Here is a 26,073-nt window from a genome sequence, read left to right as displayed (position 1 = left end):
AAAAATTTTAATATTTATATTAATTATCTTATAACATGATTTAAAAATATGAACTAAAGTCATCTAAGAAAATACGAAACACAGCATGCAAGAAATAGTAGCTCTGTTAACGCAGAATTTCGTGTGGACACCAAAATCAACACTGATGTAAAGATACAATTTAAAAAGCCCGATATATTTTACTGGACAAGAAAAATAAAAAAATAACGCCAATCGAAAAGAAATAACTTTCAGAAAAATTTATAGAAAGTACGATGTCTTAGCAGTTGAATTGGGCCTAATGTACAAATGCATCAAATATATCATTCGTCATAACATGGGACGGAATACCACAGCAATTATGTTAAACCAATGGTTTATCGATTAGTACCGAAGTTTACATTTAAATGAGAATTATAAATAAGACACTAGAGAGCATCTCCTTTAACATCGGCAGGGACTTGCAGAGGGAGGGTCTGAAACCAAGAACATAGTAGAGATAGCTAAAAGGTAGTGTGACCAGATGTAATGCACTGCGTAGATAAATTGAAGAAATACAATTAAATAATAGCTTTAATATTTGAAATGTACTTTTACATGATTCAGGCGGAGGAAAAAATGTATTTATAGTAGAAAAGGTAAAGTACCATAGTAGTAAATAATAAAGGATTGTGGTATTTAGGAAAAGATCGAAGATAAGAAAAGGTATTTTTTAGGAAAAAATACTAGAAACATGTAATTTTTAGTTTTATTATTAAGATGTGTAGAAGGCTTGTATAAACTGGGAACATTATAAGGATGATTAGACTTCAAAATACACCTCCCTTTCAAAATGTTCAAGAAATTTTCATACAAACACCACTGAAAGAATTAGATTTCATTGAAAGCTCCTATAGCTGTACGGTATGCTTGTAATAATAATTTTGACACTTTGTATGATGGAAGAAAAAAAAGCCTGTTTATCTTAAAAGGTTGCTAAAACTCTGTTTTAATCTAATGTATATATTTAAATACTAATAAATATCAATATTGTGCTATACATTTTTTTTTCCTCTTCTTACTTTTTTCATAGAAATGTGAGTGAATTTTGAAAATTTGACATCTAAATCCTTTCCATTTTGTAGATTTCAGTAGAAATTTGCTCGCGTATAATTTAAACCAATTCTTAATACCTTAGATTTATGTTAATATCAGATTAAAATCCCTTGAAGAATAACTATCAAAAAAAATGATTTAGCAAATTGCAAAAAATATCCACTTACAATCATTATTATGACGTACAACATTTGACAGCTACAGAAAGGGCAAATATAAAATTATATCTCATAAACACTTGACAGCTTAAAAAGAGAAAATATTTTTGCAGATAGATAAGATAAAATATCGATGTAAAGGCCGAGTTTTTACTGTCAAATTTTGACAGTTTTGAAACTTGATAAATTAAAACGGTTAATTAAATAACTGTCAAATAAACATTAAGCCCATGAGTAATGTCAGAAAAATAATAATGATTAAATATACAGACATGCTCAAAATTTAACTTTTACAAGTTTTAAATACGACTTTGAGTTTGACGGCTTAAATTGATAAATTAATGTAGATGAGTTTAAAAATTACAAAAAATAGTTAAACATATTTTCTCAGTATAAATATTTAATGTAATTTCTTAAATATTTCTGATTTTGATAAATTAAATATTTAATATTAAAAAATACCAAACTTGTTATTTTGTCGATTTATAAGAAAAATAGTCAATTTTGTTTCATATTAATTGGACTATAAAAATATTTTTTTTCTAAGCCCCATCCATCAATGCTCATTCAATCCTTCTTTTCTTCATTTCTTTGTACCGATGTGTCATATCTGATTATTTCTAGAGATATAACACACAACCATGCTTTTCTTTATATTGACAAAGCATTTTGGGAAAAATACACATTCACGTTGTACCTGCAAAACGATTTTAAAAAAAAAGAATACGCTTTTGACGAATGTTATGAAGAAGACAAGGCTTTCGTTGATAATATCATGGCCAATTTCTACAAAGATACAGTAAAAAATTATAAAAACAAAAAACTAATAATATCTGAAATAGCAGATATTCTAGAAAGAACTAAAAAGTTCGTACTGGGGATTACTAAAGAAAATACTGAAAAGTTTTCTGCTGAGTTTGATTTTTCAGATCAATGTGTTCTGGTGTTTAAGATAACAAATGAAAATTTTGTATATAAGCAATTTTTTCCTGGTTTTACTTTTCCAAATGGTGAGAGATTTAATTATAATTCGACTAATCCTAAAACTAGAGAAGGTGAAATTGACTACACTTCTGATTCGGTTATATATGCATATGATAGTAATGTGTCCAAAAATGAAGAATGGGAAATTGTACATCAATTTTTAGAAAATTCAGAAAATCGTGTAAAAACGAGAATACGAAGTTTTGATAATAATGATGAATATATAAGAGATGTAATCATATTTGATCCTAGTCTTTATAAAACTTTTGAACAATAATTTATTTTTTTAGTGTGTGTTAAATATTTTTTTATTATGAATTAGAATTTACTTTCTCGTTTTGAAGAAACTGAGATTATAGACCTCAATTTGCATCGTTTTTTAAATTTCTAACAAGGAAAAGAAAAATATATGTAAATTTCTAAAAAACCTTTTTAGTAAAAGAAAAGGAGACAATGAAATTATAAACCTCAATGAAATAATTTTAAAACTTGTGTAGTTAAAATTTTTATCACAATGATTAAAAAATTTTCGGCGCTTAAACGTTTTTGAAAATTTTTTCTTGCGGAAGGGTTAAATAAATTCAGAAAAACGATTTTGACGTTATCTTTGATCCAATTTGTTTGAAAATAATAATTAGAAACAAAAATAAAACACATGAGATACGCATTAAAAATTCAAATTAAGTATTTTGTGTATAAAAGGCATTATTTTAACATTATAAGCTCATAATATTTCTTTTGTAAATTTTAAAAACCAAAGAGTTTTAAAAAAATTAAATAATCTTAGTCTGTAATTATGAATTAATACAAGTTCAAACAATATGTTAACTAGCATAATTCAAAAAAAAATGGATTGGAGCAAAGATATTATAGTTTTTTACGAGTTAAAAGACTATGTGTTCGAGCTCAGGGGTTAATCGCTAGGTAGGAATATTAGAATGAAAAAGAATATATAAAAATCTATATTCGTTTATGTTTTAAAATAAGCATTTTAAATAAAAAAATATAATTGCCGCATTTGGGCCGTACATCTTTCCCTACATTTCATAATGTCATTACCATTCTTGTTTATGAATGAAAAATATTGCTATCATAGGAGAAAAGTTTAGATTATTTCGACCATAGTTTAACACTTTTTTGATATTATTATGGCTAAAATGTACATAACAATCTTACGTGCAATCTTTTTTTACAAGATTACCTTAATAATTTAGCAATTATATGTTAAAAATGAAAACCATAAATAAGCTTAGCGCGAGATACGATAGTTAATTTATGATCATTATTTTAATATGGTTAATTGATGTCGAGGAACAGATCTCCAGTGTTCCTATGATTGCATTTAGACTAGAAACTTTATAGTATAAGTATTCTCTTCCTGGTCTATACTAAGTATAAAGAAGACAAATGTATTATATTATTTCGCCTAATTGCATAAAAGAAGCTCATGTCCATAGAGGGTGTATTACGAAGAGAAGCAATGTTTATTGTGAGTTAATTCGTCTTCTCTGACTGATGCCAAATTATCACCCCACGGATCTCATGCTTCTTTGTGTCCTTTCGTACTTCTACCAGCCTTTAAACTAACTTCACGTTGCATACTCATTCTATTTTACCATTAAAAAAACTTTTTCATTGTCCGTAATTTATTTTGCTGAGTATCTGACCTCCTTTATCAAATATGAATTTTGTAGTGGTGTTTGAGTCCTTTTTAATAGATGTTTAAGCTCTTCTCGTAAGGTCGTTAATTCCTTAAAGCACGTATCTGTTTTCCAACAAGATTCATTACACCTAAAGCCTCTTTTCTGAGTTCTGTCTCTGAATACATATTTGCAACCTTTTATTGTTTTCCGTTATTTTTATTGTGCACTTCAAAGTTTCCTAAGTTTTTTGCTACCTGTTATTATACACAGCCAGTACTATTTTGAATATGCGTATAAAAAGTTTTTTTTACTCCGCGATGATTCGTTTCTTCGTGTATTTTATAAAATGTCACTAAAGCGACATTGGCTCAGTGATCGGGGCATGCTTTATTGAGCAATTCCCGTGTTCGAATTCCAGAGACACTAAACTTGTTTCTACTTTCTATGATGCAGTTGATACAACTCAGATGATGAAAATTGTCCACAATAATTTTTATGCCGATACAATGAAACTTGTATGCGTTTAGCTTATAAAAAATAGCGTCTAGTTTTTAAACGCATCTCAAAGCCAAAAAAACAGTATCCCTTTGTGGTAACTTAATGATACATAAAAGTATCTAATGGGTACGGACTAGTTGGAGCCTATGGTTGGTGCACTCTAGAGTGAAATCCTAGAGATAACTAAGAGACTAACGAAGTAAGTCAATAGAAGGTCTCGTGGACCCTTTATACAAGATTCTGTACCACGGTGGCCAAAACTAGTGGGAGAATGATGGTCAACGCAGTTTAATAAAACGCCGGGCTGGTGATGTGTTCGTTTAAGGGGCCGTGTGTGCAATACAGATGTTTGTAGGAACCTTTGAATTAGTACGACGATCTCTGTGCTCGGCTTATAGATAACCATGCTCGTTAAGCATATCCTCTGTGAGATCACTATGAATGCGTTTGAGGTATAAATGGGAAGTATCCTCCTGAAGCCAAAGTCTAATGGATACGACGGAGCTTGCTGCACCGGCATGTTGTACGGAGGTGGTTTTAGTGAGTAAGAATCTCACAGTACTGGTTGGATAAGGTTCTTATTTAAATACCTCTGGTCCTTATGTAAGGGTTCTCTCTTCCTCTTACTTGAAAAGAAAAAAAATACTGGTATATTATTTTATTAAGATTTTTATAAGGGGAAAATTTTTTAAAATTAAACAATTATTATTTCAAATAAATTTTAAACAAATTTGTAAATTTCCTAATTCTAGGTAAATGATTTGCAAAAAAACATTTGGTACATGACCGTTTGGATCCCGCTTTGGGGAAATAAACCCGCTTTGGGAAAATGAACCCGCATTGAAATTTTAAAGGGGGGTCCCTTTAAAAAAATGGCAAAATTAGCAAAAACAATGTTTGTTGAGGCAGATGAGGTTTTTAGTGATGAAATGTATTTATACATGGGGTTAAAAGAAAAGTTTATTTTGGAAAAATTTGATGCTGAATCGGCGTGCGCCTTGCTCGTTTCTGTAACTAATAGATATACTGCTTTTTCCATAAGTAATAGAAGATAATGTACAACCTGTTTTTAATAGGTTCACCATCAATGGGTAGCATATGATGCCATATTAGCTAAGCAAAGGGATGGAGCACAGTACTATAATCACTACATAAATACTGTAACTTCTAGCGATTCTACGTCGGAATACCATATAATTTAGTTGGTTTGGGCTCATTTCTATAAGAGATATTTGATCTTGATATAAACAAAGAAGAACACTATGAGTACCTTTTAGAGTTCCAAAGGGCTTTCCAAATTCCCAAAAATCACCGGATAAATTGTCTTCTGTCATTATTTAAAATAAATCATCAAGTCCCTTTTTTTATAATTTTTTTATTTTTCCCTTTTTTGTTTTTTTCAAAGCGGGTTCCAAACGGTCACGTACCCATTTTTTTTCTTATCTCTCATTTTTTCTTTTATCACTTATACTGCCTATTATTGCATTTTCTTTAGTAATATTTTTTTTATTATCAGCTTTATTAATAATTTTGTCCAATTTTAAAAGTATTATAAATGTTTTTCAAAAATCAGATCTCGCAATTTGATCCTCCTTTGTATTAACTCTTATTTGATGCGCTTCTTCGGTTCATCCTACGTTTTATTGGTGCCCCTTCTCTTTTAGTTTGTATGAAGTTTTTTGGTATCCTGTTAAAACTCTTCCTGTTACCCCTTAACCTTTGTGTTCGCCATGTTATACACTTATTTAATATAGGGGTTCCCCCAGAGTTTTTTTTGACGAAAATGGTAAATTAAAAAAATCACAAAATGATAATTGCAACTAAATTATTTGGTGATGTAAATGTATATATTTTATTATATTAACGCTCCCACTAAGTAAATTAAATGGACGTTTAGCTCATATCCTAAAATTGTAATTTTTCTTTTATATTTATCCATTAATTTTCATTTACCACATAAATATGTATCATTTTAAACTAGTGTTATCCTAGAAAAAAATATAAAACTTTTATGTAGATTTATAAAAGTTTATTTCTATTTGCTTATTTTAAAATTTATTAACCATTTTTAATAATTAAAAAAATTTGGCCCTCAAATGAGAGATTTTATAATTTTGTTTATGATTCTTTTCGTATCATCATGGGAACGTATAACTAATAACATTAGCAATATTTTTATGTACAAAATATATACTAAAAATTTTCTAACAATTAATACCAAAAATAGGCATAGAATTATTCGTTTTAAATTTTTTGATCTTTCTAAAACCATTAAAATTAACATTGACTACCCAGATTCATCAAATCGAAGTATTAAAAAAAATTTTCATTATAATGGACAAAAAATAAATGATATTGTTAAAAAACTTAACGAATATAATACAGAGATATGCCAAAACTCTAAATACAAAAACATCTTGATTTATAACCAAATAAATATTGAATTGAATAAAATTGGGCATGATATTATCAAACATCTAAAAAATCAAAATAGCAAGCAACCTTATGATTTTATAATTGAATCTCGCTGCTATATAGAAACTATTTTTAATCGAAAAGAGGATAAGAAGAAAGGATATAACGTGCCGTTAAAAATACTTACATTTGTAAGAAAAAAAGATTCGCAAATTATCTTTATTCATATTAAAAACAAACATTTCGTGCATATATTCGAAATAGACATTCAAGATATTGATTTAAAAAAATGGGTGGACGAAGAATATATGAAAAAAATTGAATTATAAACAATCTGAAGACAAGAATTTGCAAATAGCTAAATCTATAATGGAACTTAAAGTGATTAACACGATATTAAAGTCACGTTCTAATTTTCAACTTGAATACGAAAAAAATGCTAATGAGGATAAGAATGTCAAACTTGAAAAAAAGAGAAAAGACTACTTTAATATCATCATAGATGATGAAAAACTAACTTTTGAGCACAACGAATCTACATACTGTTATTCCAACAATTTTTTAACTTACGATATCAGTAATGAAACATCTGATAAAGAATCTTGTATTTCTAAACTTAAAACTATTTTTGATCGATTTCTAAATAAAAATCAAAAGGATAAATTTTTGATTTTGTTTTATAGTGTAATAGAACAAAATAAAAAAGTGAATTTTCTTGTACAAAGAATTCTTAATAAATCTGATTCGGCATTTTGCCTCATTTTTCAACATATATGCGCTAAGTGGAATATTATAAGTATTAATGATATAAATAGTTTTTGTGCAATAAGAAAATTAAAAAAATTCAGTTATTAGAACATAAACTGATAACAAATATGCAAAAAGATGGGGAAACGGAACAATACATGAAAATGATCTTAAAACTTGAAGCCGAAAATTATATCAATGAAGATGTGGAAATTAATGAACCAATATTTAGAAGCTTTAAAGAACTAGCAAAACTTCCAGGATCATATCAAGAAAAAAATATTGATTTATATAAAGTTTTATATGATTTAGATATTCATTATTTTTTTCTTGTGAGAACTGTTAAAGAAGTTTGGGAAAAAATATTCTATACAATTAAGTTATTTTCAACAGAGCTGGAATGTTATAATTTTGCGTCGATAATTTATAAATTTGAAAATAAGAAAATGAGTGATATATATAGGTATTGTTTATCGGATTACAACAAAAAAAAAGTGAAAAATATTTTAGATTTTTTAACCCCAATAAATTAGGAAGTAATTTTTCATTTGTTATAATATGCGTTTTTAAAAATATCTAGCAGGACAGTCCTCTGCAAGTTGCGTAAATGTGAATTTTTTTTTGTAATTTATATATTAAGTTTCCTTTGTTTACTTTATCTCAGCTTTCCGAGTTATATCCTCTTATAGTTTGTTTCCGGATAACTATTTATTGAATGATTTTTAAATGACTGAAACATTTTCAGATGAGCTTATGCTATTAGACAGAGGTAATATCAAAACGAATTTAAAATCGTCTATGGACATCTACTTTTGATAAAAACACATTTGTATTCAATTGTACATTATTTGTGTTATTTTACATATATATAAAACCTTTTATAGAATTGCAGGGTTCTGCATTTCATTAGTCCAACTTTGAATTTTCATAGTCCACTTATTTTAAAAACAAAAAAACTTTTTTTTATGCCTAGAAAAGCGAGAAAGTAGTCGCACTGGGTTGCAAATTTTCATTATTTAAGAGAAGTTTTGAGATAATTAAAAGAATTATGCATTTTTTATGTTTTTTGCCTCTATATGCACCACGGCTCCTCAATATTAAAGTGTTTTTTTTTTTCTGTGATAAAATTTTGATTTTGTGCTATACGAGATTTCAGAATACAATAGAAACAGATTTAGAACAAGTTCTGAAAATGGTTTAGTTTATAGTGTAAATGATTCCACACTATTATGGTATGTTTGTGAAATCGCAAGGAAAAACATAAATTTATCTAATTAACTGAGAATGTATATTATTTTAAGCATATTTCTATTGATGATTGTAAAATATAAAATTCAAATTTTTTTTCAAAAAATATACCATAAAAATGCAACCCTCTGTAGTTATGTATTATGGTTCATTAAAATAAATGATACCGTTCGGAGCAATTTCAAATAAAATTCGTTAAAGGTGCTAATAGACCTCCCCCTCTGAGGGTGTTCACTTTATTTTTTCGAACCCCCCAAAACTAAGTGCAAAATAAAGGTGGAGCAGGAAGGGGACAAAAATTACTAAGCACTTATTACATTAAAAACAATAAATAAATATATATTATTGTGGTATTAACCACATGAGATTATCGACATGTCGAGATGTCAATAATCTCAACGATTTTTCTAGAAAGTATTTTTGTATAAATAAAAATAATTTGTTTAGGGGCAAGTTTTTCTGAAAGAATGAACAACAACAATAAGAACAATAAATATATTAACAGTAATCACAAATATATTAATCAAAATGATAAAACTATATCAAGTATAGTAGAGTGTTTTCTCAGTACGATGAAGGTCCGACTGAGAAATACCACAATAATGTACACAATTATATTTTAATACAAGTTTTTACAATTAAATTAATTAACAAGCATTTTTTACCCTTCTGATTTTTTAGAATTGGGGACCAAAACGCCCCCCTCTAAGGGTGTTCACTTTATTTTTTTGAACCCCAAAAACAAAGTCCAAAATAAAGGAGAAGCAATCATAGCACTCAAATTACTTGCATCTTTAAACATAAAAAATACCAAACAAATATATATTTGTATACGAAATTCATTTAAAAAAATAATATAATCATAAAATTATATAATTCTAAATAACTTCTCATATTTTAAATTAAATTTTTTGATTTAACAATCTTTATAGATCGTTGACATTTATTTAATTTTCCTTATATAAATGTTATTTATATTTTTAATTTTTGGTTTATTATAAAATTAGATATTTGAAGAAAATCTCTTTTTATAATAAACCAAAAATAAAAAAAATTGAAAAAATAAGAAGGGCAAAAAGATACAATACTTTAAATGATTTTAATTAAATCCAAAATTTATTTCGTATCTAAGCATATATTTATTTGTTATTTTAGATGTCATAAGTGCTTAGAAATTTTTGTCCCCTTCCTGCTCCTTTTTATTTTGCACTTCGTTTTTTGGGTTCGAAAAAATAAAGTGAACTCCCTCAGAGGGTAGGGGGTCTTTCGGATCTCAGCTCCTAAAATCTATACTTAAGAAGGGTAAAAAAATAAAAAAAATCGTTCGAAGCGATTTCAAAGAAAAGCTTTTTGAAAAAAGGTAAAAAAATGTCGTCGATGTTTATTTGTACTTTTTATGATAAAAATTTTTTCCTTTAAGGAATTATTCAATAACATGTAACGACGAAAGACAAGAGTTATTGCTCTTTTTTCATAGTATACTTTCAACAACGTTAGTAAAAAAACAAGAGAAGATTGCTTTTAGGTCCATAGAAATAAATATCCTATTTGAGGCATTTGTTCTTATACTACAGAGAATTAATTGAAATTTACAAAAGGATTGTATAGTCATTAAGATTTTTTTATTAAAAACGAGCAGCTCTCCAAAATTGATGCAAGTCTCAAATGGGCATGCAGGACGGTAAAAAAAGGTTTCCATTATTTAAGCAAAAGTTCAAGACGTAACGCAAAAAGATATCCAAAGTGTTGTAATTTTTTTTTTTGCAAGAATTGGTAAGGCGAAACCAATCATATAACCCAGAGAATTTTGGTGTGATCCTTATACAACTGGTACTTTAATATTCTTACTACTAAAACTATATCCATATAACTTGTCAAAGCAGCAAGCTCCGCCAACATATTGGACTTGGATCCAGGAGAACACTTTTCATACGAACCTCAAATTGCGTCCGTAGTGACCTCACTGCAGATATACTTAACGGGCATGGTTTTCTATACCCCGACGAGAGATTTAATAATACCAACTCAAAGGTCTCCAAATTATCTGTATCGGACTTAGATTTCTTACACAGTCACATAGACATCATGGTATTTTTTATTGGAGCGCGTTGAACACCAGCTACACTAGTTAGGACCACCACGTTACAACATCTTGTAGGAAGGGGTACACATTATCTCTAAGAACACTACTTTGTCTAATCTCTTAGTTTGTTCTAAAATTATATTCTAGAGTGCATCATCAATGGCTATGATTATGCCGCACTCATCAGAAACTTTTGTGCATAATTAAGTGACAACAGGGGGTAATGTTTTTTTCGGCCTTGAGTGCGTTTCTACACTAGAAGATAATCCCTTAATGGGGGACGCACACAAGTTTTAAATATTAATTTAATGTATATCAATGACATTGCATAATCTGAGTTGTTCCAAATACATCATAGAAAGTAGAAACAATTTTTTGTGCCTCAAGAATTTAAACGCAACCAATGCTTAATGAGCATCGCTTTAGGACTCGGGCTGGTTTACTTTCTATCTTTTAATAATGTCATTTCATGTAATTGAATTACATATAAGTCAAATAGAACGACTTTATTTTCTTACTTACAAAAATAAAAATTCGCCATTAAGACTTAAAACGTCTAGGATATTCATATTTTCTAACCTTAAATACGTTTTTCTGCGTCTTCCTTTGACGGGGGAGTAACATTGTGATCTTTATTGCACAATTCCACCCTTTTCTGTTTTAATTGCAGATTTTTTAAGTAAATAGCCCTTTATACTCTCTTCTTCACAACAGAAGACTTCTTGATACTTCCCTCCCTTTTCTAGCATTTGCATATATTCGTTACAGTTTTTTGTTTTTGTATTTTACTTATATCAATCTTAATTTCTTTTTTCAAAATTTCCTCCCATCTTCGGAATTAATGTCAGATGTTTGTCAATAATTATAAATACTTCTATCTTCTTTTATCAAAAATGAGGGTAAGGACAGAGCAGGAAAAAAACTGAAAAAATTACAAAACAAACCTCTGAAGCAAATATGGACAAAGTAGACACAGAAGAGAAAGAACAGGGGGCAGAACACACTAGTATGACCACTCAATCCACTTCTGAGACTCTTGCAGCAGTACTTGAAAGTACCGAGGCGAGTGAAGAAGAGTGGCCTCAAAGAGTATTTCTTTCAATCATAAATAGATTTGGTAGAATGCCAAGAGGATGGTAGGATAAAGCTTCCGAGTTCTTCTGTGAAAAACTTGGGCCTAACATGAGTTCACTAGAATTCAAGGGCAAGGCAAAGAAAGCGCATACTAGTAATAGTGGTAGACAAAAGACAGCCCCGGAATTCTTAAGAATCCTACCAAAAGAAGAAAAGCCGAAACTGGCTCGAAAGAAGGGAATAGCCTCTTTGAAACCGAGCTTTTCCTAAAAGCACAAAAATTGTTCTTTAAGAAACTTAGTTGTATCCAGAACACATGTTATGGACCAGGTAGAAAGAACGAGGAAGATTTCTTACTTGAAGGTTGATCTGTTGAAACTTGATGCTACAGTTAAGGCGGTAGATAGTCACGTTAGATCTTACCCCCTCTAACATGACAGAGATGGCAAGGATACTGCAAGCTGCACAGATCTGCTATCAGGAAATGGGCAGTAAGAAGCCCAAAACTTTGTCTTTGAAAGAAATTATCTTGAAAAATATTACTAAGATCGAAGACAAGGTAGTGCTTATCAAAAATGCCAGGGCCTTTGATAAACTTTTAAATGAGGAAAAGCGTGAAGCCAGGAAGGTAGTGCGTGAACTTAAGATGCTTGCATGTTTATACCGAGTACTTCTGAAGCTATTGCTATACTCAACTAGAGGAAAGCTATATACTCAAGGAAGCTAGAGGTCGCAGAGAGCATAGGCATAAAAATCTAAACTTTGAGCTATATAGAAGCAATTTCTATAGAAAACTCAAGTGTGCCACTGAGGTTACTTATAATGTAAGCAATGAAGATATTAGTTCATTCCGGTCTACCATGTGGAATAAGAAAGAGCAATCCGAAACTGCAATAGTTTCGAGGAGTATCTCTAGAATACATTCCTGATAGTCAGGATCAGATCACTTTACCAACTTTGCAAGAATTTGTAGATATTATTAAATATTTACTAAATTGGAAGGCTGCAGGCTGTGATGGAATCTTCAATTTCTTTATTAAGAAGTGTGAAGCTTTACACCCATTCCTTTACAAGATTGTTAAGGAAGTATGCCTGGATGGGAAGAACCCAAAGCTTGGTTCTACAAGGGGATTACTTATTTTATACCCAAAGGTACCCCCACTAGTGGTAACGACTTCAGGCCCATTACCAGTATGTCGAACCTCTACAAGCTTAGAACGAAATGCACTACGAAAGTAATGCAGCTAATTGTAGAAAGTAGAGGGCTACTAGCAGAGAACCAATTAGGGACAGTTAGACAAGTCCAAGGAGCAAAAGAACAAGCTATGATTAATATAGCAGTCAATAAGGAGCATGGAAACAAGCTGAAGACCATGTGGATAGATGTAAAGAAAGCCTACGACTCCGTAGATCATTCTTATCTATTAACGTGCATTAGCAAGTTTAATCTCCCCCAATGGATAAGCAAATTCTTAGAAGTCACTGTTAAAAGGTGGCACATTGAGATAAAATAAGGATCGGAAATGATACTGAATAAGAAGATTGGAAAGGGCATATTACAAGGTGATTCCTGGTCGCCGCTTTTGTTTGTACTATGTATGGAATCGTTGAGCAGGAAACTGAATTCAACTTACCCAAAAGTAGGAATACAGACTCACGAAAGTTTTTATGTAACAAACCATCTTCTATTTATTGATGATCTTAAGCTCCTCGCAAGAACTATGTCGTTTTAAAACTGATGAATGAGAGAACTAAAACGGTTTTCTCATCTGTAGGTTTAGAAATGAACAGAAGTAAGTCTGCAACTAACTGTAGTGATTGTAGTAAAGATGCAGTAGTACTAGAAGGGCATCAAGGATACAAATACCTTGAAAAACAGAGGATGCCTCTAGTGCTGTCAAAAGAGAGACTTTTGAAAAAGTAAGAAATGAGGTCCTAGAGAGGGTTGAAAAACTGTGCAAGACTCAATTAAATGGTAAGAATATGATTCGAGCTATAAACGAGCATGCAATATCAGTAATAAACTATCATGTAGGATTATTAAAATTAGAACGAATAGAACTCAAAATTCTTTATTTTGATATCCGACAGTTTTTTATCAAGTACCAGATCCATCTATAGACAGCCCGCAAGAAGACTATACTTTCATAGATCCGAAATGGGTAGAGGTTTCATAAGTTTTGAAGATAGAAGCGAAAGTATGCTTCTGAATATGTATATATTGTTAGATTAGTCTAGAAATAGCTCACGAAGACGGGCAGAGATACTTAAATTAGAATCAGAGAGCAAATTTCACTTGTTTACAATTAACGAGTACCTAAGGATCAGGTATAGCTTTGTTGGAGAGACAACCCAGAAAGCACTAAACGAATCCCAAAAAGAAGCGCTTTACAACAAAATTAACATAAGGACAAACCATGGAAAGTTGTTTAAAACTAGGGACAATGATTTATTAGGCATTAGGGACTCTTCTACCTGGCTGGTTAAAGGAAACAATCAGGCTAGATCCAAAGCAATTTACTGCTTCCTACAGGATAGAAATATCTTCTGTGGACAAGATGGACAATGTCCCCATTGTGGATCTCATAGGAAGACCATGGATCATTTAGCTATCAAGTGTGATCGAATGTTGGGTTTTGATTATATGAAAAGACGCAACGAAATAATTAGATGCATTCATCTCTTACTATGTATTAAATATGGGTTTAAGAAGACAAAGAAAATACGTGGACACTCAGTACAAGAGATCATGGAAAATGATCGTGCAGAAATAATAGTAGATACAAGAATATCAACTAGTATAAAGGTGACCCACAATAAGCCGGATATTCTTGTGTTTGACAAGAAGAAGAGAGAAATTTTAATAGTTGAAGTAGGTATAACCAACCAAGATCGACTTACTATAGTTGAGAATGAAAAACTAAGAAAATATGACCTTCTTGCAAATGAACTGGGATTAATACATAAATCCCGGACAAGAATAGTTCCTTATGTAATTACATGGGATGGGGGTGACCAAATATTACAGAAAGTACATCAGGGAGCTATTAATCCAACCCTACCTGGAAGCATATATCCAGTCTATTGTGATAAAGAAGACTCTAGAGTCCATCTCTCTGGAACGACGACGAGGATACGATCAGGAGAAGAACAAGTGGCTAGAGCTGTAAGCGCACTAGCGAATATGGCGACTGTTAAAGAAATGGTGTCGGCAAAGGGGAATAAAGCTGAAAATTTGGAGTAAAAACATAAATAATTTTACAAAAACCAAAGTTTGTGAAGAGCCGAATCTTATGAGCGATACCGGGGGAAGCTGGTCTATGAATATCTAATCTTAATGATAAATTAACTCAATAAATCTTTTTTATCTTCTATTATCTTCTCTTTGTTGCTTACTATGATATATCAAATATCATAAAGTACATTTCAAAGATTTTCCTCCAAATTCGACCAGTTTCCCCCCAACATTTGTGTAAAAATTTTACCCGGAGAGGGGTACGGAAAGATGGAAAGACATATTAACAAAAACAATAATAATATTTTAAATACTTTCCTCAGTGATGGACACCACATTTGCTTCTACCTTAATAATAAGTTCTTGTATAGTGCTTTTCCGCCTATTTATCACACCATTTGTTCATCCAGCTTCTGACCCCGTTGTTTCCCCTAATATAGCCTTTTAACATACACTTCTATAGTCACTGCACTTTTTTCTTCTCGGCTTTTTCGCTACTCCCTATTCCTTTTCAGAGTCGTAAAAAAAATTTAACTTGTCTTCCTCTAAGTATTAGGGCTATAAATACAATTACGAAGTCTAAGTTCTTAATTCTCTTTTATGTATTTGCAATTTACAATTTGCCTTATATTTTTAGTAAACTCAGGTCTGGCTTTATACTTTGGAAATCATCATTAATTCCAGTTAACACTATTAGCTCGAGATTGGACATCGTACGTGTAATGTTTATCTTTACATTACTAAAAAACGTCTAAAAATAACATTTTATGGGGGTTCTGTTAGCATTAAACATAACTTTGTAGACTAAAGCTGCAGTTCCAAAATAAAGATAAATCACCTGAGGCTGGATGTCACAAAGTATTCATTGAATTCTTTAATGCAAATGTGAACATATTTCATCAATCAAGTAATAATATGTCTTTTTATACAAAATTGTATTCATTGATATTTAATTTGCTATTAATGTCTTAACACAATGCTTGGAACCACTGGTAACGAACATTTCAGAGATATATACGTATCCCATTTACCCATCGTTTAAGTTTAAGTTTGTTTCAGCAAGTTTACTCATAGATCCTACAATATCTTGCTCCTCAAAATCTCTTGATTAATAAATGTGCATTTGATCTGCAGTTGCTTTTTAAATTTTTTGAGTATAGTAAGTCAAAATATAGAAACACATTTAAATTTCTGCAAAATTAGTATTATTGACAAAATTAACACTATATAATAATATCAATATGTGTGTTATAGAAAATACACATGTAAACTAATAAATATCATATTAATTATAAATTTTATTAAGGATGATTTGAATTTTGTTTTGGAAAACATTATTTAAAGAGTTTTTTAATTGTTGTTCGGGTATATTCAAATTAAATAAATAATTTTTTTACATCAAACTTTTTGTGAAAATCGAATTTATCTAACTAATAAAAAAAAGTTGAATTAGCATCGAAAGTTTACTTTTTGTTTTTGTTAAAGCCTAAATTTAATTAGAATAAATTATGCTTTTTAATATAGAAATAACAATTAATTATCAAATATAAATAATATTACACAACCCACTACCCATGCTTCTTCATATTTTATCTTTTATTTGTTCAGATTTAACGGATATCATTTATAAAGTCAACTCAAAAACGAAAGAGGGAAGTCATAACAGTACAAAAAATATCAATCTTTCAATCGATCAAAACCCAACAATTAAGGTAAATATGATCCAAAAAGTAAAAATAAACGATCGAAAAAAAAATGTATTAAATTTGAAATTTAAATCATATGATAAAATCAAATTGTTGTCAGGAAGTTCTTCTAATTCTGATATGCCCCATGAACCACTAGACTTACCTGTTATCATAACGAAATCAAAGAGACTTAATTTAGTTCATAAACAGGATCAGATTAAAATAAGACATTATAAATTTCTACTTTATAAATTGAAGCATCTTATTGATAAATGGGACGATCAAGATTTTAAATTTATAGATAATAATTCAAAATTAAAATTTAACAACAAAGAAGATCAAAAGGTGTATCAGCATAACAGGATAGGATTATATCCATGGATAAAAAACCAATCTTGCATCCTTAAGGATTTTCTTCTACGAACCATGCATCTAATCGAAAATTGTGAATATGAACAAAATTATAAAAATCTTATGTGTCTACAGATTCGACTGATATACGAATCCATGAATTACGTACAAAGAATACTGCCTTTTAAAGAAAATTACAAGCCTCTATGTATTTCATTAATCGAAAGTTTAAACCGTTTAACATGCAGACTACCGATAATATTTCAAAAACATAATCTAGAGGGTGTATTCCTTGATTTTTTCCAAACGCTGGCAAGGTATCATAATCCTGGAGATCCTATCTATATGGAAATTCATGGCCTAACAGATTCATTCTTTCATAAAATTTTTAGGAATTTCATAACCCTTGACAATTTAATCAATAAAATTAATGTAATGATCGAGGTATTAAAAAGATCTCAAATGGTAAATTAAAGTTTAATTTGTAGAAAAATATAATATAATCGTTTTTTTAATGCATAAAATTATAAACTAAAAATACGAAATGCACTTTTATTTTATTAGGTATAATTTCATAATTAAAGTAGTAATGATTTACAATTAAATGGAATAAAATGCCAACTAAGAGACTTTTGATACATAACGGAAACATATTTACATCACACCGTTTTTATTTTTTTAATTTTAGTAGATTGTAGTAAATAAAAATTATAATTGATATGATTTTTAGAATATTTGCGCATTATCGGCCTCAACAACTAATGTATTCTTTATAATGGAATATATCTTTATTTGGGGATTATATAATTCAAAGTCCCATATAAAAAAGTTATATGATTAAGATTTCAACGTTTTATGAGTATAAATTGTGCCAACATGGTACGGTTGCCTAAAACATGTTTGCAACATTGTCATATTTAAAAACTTCTACTTTGTACTAAATATTTTCTACTCTTAAGCTTTGTCTGCTTATAATGTACTTTCTTTTATGGCTATTTTTTAAAATGTTTTTTACAATTTTATTTTATGTATTAGTAACCAAATCCTATTGCGAAAATTTTGCGAAAAAATTAAACTTCGATATAATAGCGAGAGCCATTTAAATACAGCAATCAAATGACATACAATAAAAAAAAGCTTTATTAATCAATCTAAAACTCCTTAAAAAACATAATCACGTACATCCATTGGTGTCTTGTATGTTTTTGTCGGAAAGTCTCAAAATATAATGTAATCGAGCTTTATATGTCCAAGAAGATGATGGCACCGCCTGGTATCGCTATGCTTACAATAATAGCAAAATTTGCGACATTAATAAACTTCTTATAGTTTTCGAACGAATTAGCGACAAAAAATTACGATACTGCCCTAGGAACTCTAGACTTCAATTTGTACAAATAACCCTTTTAGGAAATAAATTAGAACCCAAAACATTGTTCGGGAAAATTTAGACTTGCTTATAGGCGCTTAATTTTCTAAAAATAAATTAATTTATATGTTGATCAAATAAATAATTAACTTTTGTTTTCATGATCTTGAAATGACGAATAAAAGATTTATAATAAGATCATCAATGATAAAGTAATTGAATATTGTTCAAATATTGAAAAAAAAAACTATTTAATTGTTTCAGAATTTTCGTTTCACTGCAAACATTTTTATATTTTTTTCCAACCTCGTTGTAAAGATTTGCACTTTGTTTTCTATTTTTTTTAAGTTTAGCATTTCCGGCAGACTAGATTTTGAGAATCATCATATTCACAAAAAACGTTGCAAAAAAACCTAGAAAAACTATTTACAAGTTTAATTTTCGAAACAAATGTTCAGTTTTATAGCTGTGCGTGCAAATATAAACATAAACTCGGGATCGAATTTTGTATTTTTCAAGTAATTTCATATTAGTCTGAAATATGTAATCTTAACAATACTTAAATTTAAATAACAACATGAATTTTGACATTTAAATATTTTAGACAACGAAATATTATTATCGTTGTGTATATTCAATTATTATAATAGAGCGAGAATCTATATAAAATGCTTTCCTAAATTCCAAAAAAGATTTTTGAACAATTTTATTTATAATTTATTAATCTTATATAATAGACACATATATTTTTTATCTCAAATTTAAAGTTTAAACATTTTAAGCTATATGTTGCAAAACTATAATCAGAAGTTTTACCATTTTATCATAATGTCTATATCTTGCATATGTTATAATTCTTTTTTTCGTGGGTCAGCGATATACCATTGTTTTTGGTCTAAATTAAAAAAATGATTTAAATTAATCTAGTTCTTCTATAAGATTAAATCTGGTGTTTAACAAAGACATGTCATTTTACTTTGTTTTTTATTATTGTCTATGTTTCCAGGATGTAGAAGTCACCGATTTACTATAGTTATATTTGATATGCAACTATAAAAGTCTTTTCCTTTATATCTATAATTATATAACAAAAATTTACTGTTAAAGTTTGGCCACACAGCTATTGCTAAAAGGTAAACCCCCTTTTTTGCGATATTTTTTTTTAATTATAGTATAAAAATAATAAACTTAAAATTAAAACCCGGCAAGGCGTATTGTTTTTATATAAACTCAGTTTTTATATGTTAGAACATGTTTGTTTTGTTTTTTTGTAAGGTATATATTTTGTTTATTGCATTATTATTATTTTAAGATTTTAAAAAAAGTTTTTAAAACAATTTTATTGTTAGCAAAGCATATTATATCGTAGAAAACCCGTAGTAGTAAACTATGAAGTAGGTAGACTTATTTGGGAAAAAATATTTATACATTTGTTAGAACACTGATTAAAGTTTATTTCTAGCATATTTCCTTAATTATGTTGGACAAATTTCATTATAATAATGAATAAAATAAATTCTAGATTTTTATAAGCTTAAATTTAACAAAAATACTTAGACGTACTACAAAACGATTATACAAAATCCTAGAATAAGTATGTTGAAGCGAAAGCCCACCAAGAAACAATTTTGACCTAAAAAAAATATTAAACTAGTTGTAATGAACGAAAGATTCCAGAGTAAATGACATTTTAGAGTTATAAGCAAAAGACCGATTATAAAAGATTGTAATGTATGTTTTTTCTAGAAAATGGTGGACTAATATTTTTATAAATAAATAATAAAAGATAAATCTGAAAGAGATTCGTCCGAACAACCATAAAAACACTCTCGAATTTATTATTTGTTATAAATATAAGTTTGATTTAATGTCAACTAAAAAAGAATGTCTTTATATATATATATATATATATATATAATTAGTTTACCTTTTATAACCTAAAGTTGTAATTAGGTTTAAAATATAAGTATATTATTTGATTAATAATAGGTATTTGTTTGATATTTACATTTAAACATAATCAGTGAAAATTTTAAACTATGTTTAAGTGTGTAATATGATTATTAGCTAATTATTACAGGGCATTGTTCTGATAACAAGTCGAGGCAACTTTTTTTAGTAATGAATATAGCACCACGTTCCGAATGCACAAACAAATAAGGCCATATTCATAGATTCATTTTTGTGTTGAATTGGCTTACATTATGAATTATTAATTCAATACTAGTGATAAATGAACTTTTTGAATTGTAATAGAATTAAATTATTATTTTATTTTACATATATCATATAGTTTTATAAGTAGGATTACTTAATAAACAATTTCAGATTTTTTTATTGATAAAATAATAAGTGGGTACTTTATGTCAAATGAAAGCAAATAACTTATATGCCTTAAAATTGTTTTTAATGAAAATCTACACTTAGTTTATATGATATTGAAAAAAACTGCGGGATTTTTAGATCTTTGTGTCAAAAATAGAATATACAAATTAAAAAGAGTTATCGATTTTATTTTCTTTAATAACATTATTATTTAATTTGAATTGCACTATCGATCATTATATTCAGTTCTTTTAATGTACCAATAAAATTGCCAAGACAGTTATAATTATGATTAAAAATGGGACTCAGATGAGTTAATAATTTTAAAATTTCTAAACACTTAGGATCCTGTTTGTCATAATTGTTTGTAAATGTTTTTTCAAAATCATTATAAATTCCTACTAAATTCAACAAATTAAACATCATAGGGATCCTATATATTAGACATTTATATTTCTTTTTTAACTCAATACTTATATCTATGAAATTCTTCTTAAAAGGCATTAAACTATTAATGTAGGCCATGGCTTCATAAAAGAATCGTAGCTGTACATATAGTAAATATTTCAAGTTCTCGTCAATTTTAGCTTGAAAAATATATTCTTTAAGTCGTATTAGCAAATCTTTTACAATGAAATTGTGGTTGTCAACCCAGTTATATACTCTCGCTTTTATTTTAACATACGTTTTTTGATCTTTGGGATTTTTAAATTTTAATTTAATATTTGATTTTTTAAAATTAGAATCCTCACAAGACCAATTAAAAATGCACATTTGTAGTTTAAAGTTTAAAAAATTAAATTTTGCTGTATCATGACTTATTATGGACTGAATATTATTAGGTACTAATGACACATTCTCTGTTTTCGAAGAATTAGTCGATAAATCAAGTGGGATGAGCATATCATTCGAATTAGCTGCATTTTGTCTCATTTTAAGAAGATCGTTATCATTCTTATTAGTTACTTTTTCATTACATTCTTCATTTCTTTCATTTTTACGTTTGTGGCGTAAAGGCATGGCAATGGTCTCAGTGCCCAAGGAATCAAAGTTTTCTGTATTTACTTCACTTATTTGTACATGTTCTTTTCTGCTAGCATTTTCGAGATTAGAAACCACAACTGACAAAAAATGAAAAAACATGGTTTGGGTAAAAATTCTACCTTTTTTTTGATGGATAAAATGTAAAATTTGATCAAATAATTAAATCGGTGAGACAGATACAAAAAAAAAGATATAATGTTTTGCTGTAGAAAAAAAAGCATGCGTTTTCGGGATTGTAGATTTTATTGTGATTATAGAGAATAAAGAAATCGTTATAATAGTGTAAACGTCAACAATAAGTAAAACATAATACATTTTGTTTTTTACTTCCATGGACCACCTCTGTCATTAAAAATAGCAAAGTAAATTAATTACTATTTATAAATTAAGATTGAACTTATCGACTAAAACTTTCTATAATTAAACACATTTGACTTTTTTTAAGGCTTTTATTAAAGCTATATTTTGCAGCTTTATTTTAATTTAAATTCTTTAAGTAGACAATCAAATTTACACATATTTAGAAATATGGCTGGTCAGGATTTAATTTACTAAAACTCTAACGATTTAAATATTCTGTGTGACGATAAATTGTATTTAAAAAAGGAGGTTGTTGACATTTTGCAGTAAAACTATTATTTAATCCTGACATTTCTAAAATTATAGAAGATTATAACGACATTATAGAATTTAATATTTGGTAATGCATTCGAATTTCATTTCTAAAAATAAGTTTTAGATTTATTCGTTGTTATTCCGGTAACTGACAATTAAAACATTTCTGCCAATTAAAATACTGATTAAATTCTTTTAATTTTTATTTCGTTGCATTTGATACAAACTAAATTTCGTGTGCAAAAAAAGAAGAACAATATGTGTGCTATGTATTTTTTTTCATTTCTAATAACAAACTTTGTCTTATAATGTGATTATATTATTTCTAAGACCACAATTTGTATTTCTCCGCTTTTGATCAATGTTAACCATTAATCACTTGAGTTACTTGACAGCTTGGATAAAACATATATATAATATTTGTTGTTGAAAGAAAAAATATAAATTATTTTTGCGAATGTCAAATATATCGACCCTGACTCAAAACGACTTATCAATTTAAATTTTGTGATTAAATTTGACAATTATACTTGTGTAAAACTATAAAATTATAAAAAAGCATTTAACTAAGTACAAAAATTCTCATCGAGCAATCTAAGTTTAAAGTGGTTTTTGAAATAATTAAACTTTATTCAATAAACAAAACACAAAATGTAATTTTTAATTTGCATTACAATTTCAAAAAACACAAGATTTACGAAATTACCATAATATCCTTTTTTCTAAATTAAATTTTTAATATATATATTTTTATACATATTAACCCTAGTTAAATGTTTAGATTTTATATTCTAAGTTTGATTAGCTGTTTAGGGAATGTTTATTATTACACTTTAGATGATGGTAGCCAGACCAAAATGTGTGTATTTCTACGAAAAGACTTAAAAGATTCTTATAAATTAAAATTAATTAAAGATGAAGAAAAAATCAATCCAAAAGCTGAGGAAGATGTTAAAAAAAACGAAAATGAATATAATCTAACCAAAGTCGACGCTTTATCAATTTTAAAAGAATTAAAGATTGATAACTCCAATATACCATTTAACATCGATTTATATCAAGCATTTATTTCTCCGAAAATTGAAAATGAGATTTTTAAAAATTTTATAAAATTTTTTTTACAATATGAAAAAAGATTTGAACTTTATTCACATATTATGGTCGAAATCCCAATAAGCAAAAAGATTTATAGTTTTTATAAGCCTTCGCTAGACTTAAATTATATTATAAAAGAGATTAAAGATTTACAAGTTTTAATAAATACACTACAACATCCTATAATATTCAATATAAGAAAACGAAAGAATTTTAAACAATATAAAAAACTTAGAAAACATTTTTTAGATTTAGATATTAAAATTTGTAAGAAACTTGATGAAATAAAAACCTTTTTGTTGGAATGTCATTATAAAGAATATTTAGACAATAAAACAGTAGGTAATAAAAAAGAAACCGATAAAATTATATTGGAAATTGATAATAGCGAATTTAAATTTGATGAAGCCAAGATTATGAAGGCAGTTATCGGTTTTTATAAAGATATTAATAATTTTAAAAATGAATTTGTAGTTTATGAGAATGAATTTTTAAGATTGTCAAAAGAGGATTGGAAGCTAGAAAATCGAAAAGAAAGTACAGTAGATAATTTTAATATAATAAATGAGTTAATTTAAATTTTCTTTTTGTCATAGAGACAATTTGGTTTTATTTGTTGAAAACGTAAATAGAAAAGGTTTATAAACCGTATAAATAAATTATGAGATCTTAATATTTAGTTAGTGCAGGTTTAGACAAAAGAAAATTACGTTTGAAATAACATTGCTAATTTCTTCCGTGAAGTAATACAATTTACAAAATAATTATAAGTAGACTAAATAAATAATTTTTAAATTTTTTTCATAAATATTTCTAGATTTGATCAATTTATATATTTTTTTGTTGAATTTATCTTTATTCTAAAACTAATATATTAAAATAAGCTCAGTATATAATTTGGTAAAATATATTTCTCGGCTGGATTAGCTTAGTGGTAGAGCGTAGCGTTGTGGCCGCTTGGTCACGGGTTCGATCCCGTATCTGGCAAGTTTTTTTTCGAAATGAAAATAGGTAGATTTTTTTTAATAATAAATTTTTATTTGTTGAATAATTTTAAAATTTTTTTTTTTTTTTCTGTTGCTAAATTTTTTAATTTTCCGTTTTTAATTACCCATGGATATTGTTACTCTTTCAATTAATATGGATAAAGATCCTTCTCCCTATAAAGACGAATATAAAAAACAGATTTTATCTTTTATTCATCTACTTGATTTACAAAAACAACCCGAAAAATTAATTAGACAAACTATGGATTTTTTATTAAGATATGCTAATATTGATTCATCTCTACCTCAAGTTTTATTAGAGAGCGTAAGTAAAGCAAAAACTCACAAGCTCAAAACTGCGCTTATTGCCGCTAATATGACACTCACATACAAGAAATTAACTAAAAGCCGAGATTTTATTAAACTTATACTTGATCAAGTTCATGATTGTCCCAAATACATTCACAATATTAAGACTATTATTCAAGAAGACGATTTAGAAATCATTTTAAAATATTATAAAGTGGGCAATGATAAGCAGAAGTTATTTTGCTATTACTTTATCTGTTTTTTATTTAATAAATTTAAATTAAATTTAGAGTTGGAAATATGTACTGGACTTTTTGAGAATCAAAAAGTAAGAAAATATTGTTACAATTATTTTATAGAGACGATGAACATGTCTTTATTGTCTAACAAATGTAAGAAATATGGAGAAAAGCTTTATAGGGACATAGTAGGGAGAAAAGACGAGAGAGAATATGTTATATCTAAGATGAAAGTGTTTGTTACATTTAGAAATAGATTTAATATAAAACAGAGTGTCGTGCCTATGGCGCTGTGCATGATGGATCCCGAAAAAGAAGATGTTAAAGATTTGATGTCAGTCATAGTAGAATCAGTTACAAAAGATGAAGTTATGGAATGTATCAAAATAATTGCCGAGACATTTTGTAGTCCTTTTAAAGACGACGACATGATTTGTTATGGTTTAAATTTGATGAGAGGTTTATATGTCAAATTTGACAAAGAAGTCGAAAATGATACCATTGAATCAGAAGAAGAAACAAGCGATGAGGACGAATCAAATAATAGCGAAAAAATAAATGATGAGGACAAATCAAATGAAAATAAAAAACTATGTGAAGATATTAAAGATACAATTCTAAATTACGTAGAATGTTTCAAGGGAGTAAAAACTAAAAGTGTAGCCTACGCCTATAGGTCAGTTATAAATGTTTTAAAAAAGAAAAAAAATAACGGGAGAGAACTAAGTTATATTTGTAAGAAAATGACAAAAGAAGAAAAACAAAAAATTTTTTCAAAAAATGAAAAGAAAGAGTTGGATGTAAGAAAAAACAAAAGAAAATACAAGTTGTCAAAAAATAGAATTAGAAAAAATAAAAAAAAATAAATGGTTAATTTTTATTAATTTTAGATA

At 28.2% G+C, this 26,073-nt stretch overlaps 6 protein-coding genes and 1 non-coding gene across 7 annotated transcripts; 6 read left to right on the top strand and 1 right to left on the bottom strand.

The window, feature by feature from the left end:
- Positions 1–1,791: 1,791 nt before the first annotated feature.
- VNE69_08031 (putative SP-containing protein) lies at positions 1,792–2,493 on the top strand (the record flags this gene model as incomplete). The annotated part of the gene is made up of 1 exon (XM_065474346.1): positions 1,792–2,493. One exon carries the CDS (start codon positions 1,792–1,794, stop codon positions 2,491–2,493), a length of 702 nt encoding a protein of 233 aa, XP_065330418.1.
- A 3,960-nt stretch (positions 2,494–6,453) lies between these two features.
- VNE69_08030 (uncharacterized protein) lies at positions 6,454–8,052 on the top strand (the record flags this gene model as incomplete). Its single annotated transcript, XM_065474345.1, has 3 exons — positions 6,454–7,065; positions 7,118–7,619; positions 7,658–8,052. 3 exons carry the CDS (start codon positions 6,454–6,456, stop codon positions 8,050–8,052), a joined length of 1,509 nt encoding a protein of 502 aa, XP_065330417.1.
- An 8,681-nt stretch (positions 8,053–16,733) lies between these two features.
- On the top strand, positions 16,734–17,672 carry VNE69_08029 (uncharacterized protein; the record flags this gene model as incomplete). The annotated part of the gene is made up of 1 exon (XM_065474344.1): positions 16,734–17,672. One exon carries the CDS (start codon positions 16,734–16,736, stop codon positions 17,670–17,672), a length of 939 nt encoding a protein of 312 aa, XP_065330416.1.
- A 3,427-nt stretch (positions 17,673–21,099) lies between these two features.
- VNE69_08028 (uncharacterized protein) lies at positions 21,100–22,035 on the bottom strand (the record flags this gene model as incomplete). The annotated part of the gene is made up of 1 exon (XM_065474343.1): positions 21,100–22,035. The coding sequence occupies one exon, from the start codon at positions 22,033–22,035 to the stop codon at positions 21,100–21,102; it is 936 nt and encodes a 311-aa protein (XP_065330415.1).
- Positions 22,036–23,324: 1,289 nt separating this feature from the next.
- On the top strand, positions 23,325–24,224 carry VNE69_08027 (uncharacterized protein; the record flags this gene model as incomplete). Its single annotated transcript, XM_065474342.1, has 1 exon — positions 23,325–24,224. The coding sequence occupies one exon, from the start codon at positions 23,325–23,327 to the stop codon at positions 24,222–24,224; it is 900 nt and encodes a 299-aa protein (XP_065330414.1).
- A 339-nt stretch (positions 24,225–24,563) lies between these two features.
- Positions 24,564–24,633, top strand: VNE69_08902. The gene has a single exon. It is a non-coding gene; the product is annotated as a tRNA-His (tRNA).
- Positions 24,634–24,759: 126 nt separating this feature from the next.
- VNE69_08026 (SDA1-like protein) lies at positions 24,760–26,046 on the top strand (the record flags this gene model as incomplete). The annotated part of the gene is made up of 1 exon (XM_065474341.1): positions 24,760–26,046. The coding sequence occupies one exon, from the start codon at positions 24,760–24,762 to the stop codon at positions 26,044–26,046; it is 1,287 nt and encodes a 428-aa protein (XP_065330413.1).
- Positions 26,047–26,073: the final 27 nt, after the last annotated feature.

This window comes from Vairimorpha necatrix, chromosome 8 (assembly GCF_036630325.1).
Source record: "Vairimorpha necatrix chromosome 8, complete sequence".
NCBI classification, from domain to species: Eukaryota; Fungi; Microsporidia; family Nosematidae; genus Vairimorpha; species Vairimorpha necatrix.
The sequence above is the reverse complement of the archived record's forward strand: the minus strand, read 5'-3'. Positions and strand labels throughout refer to the sequence as shown.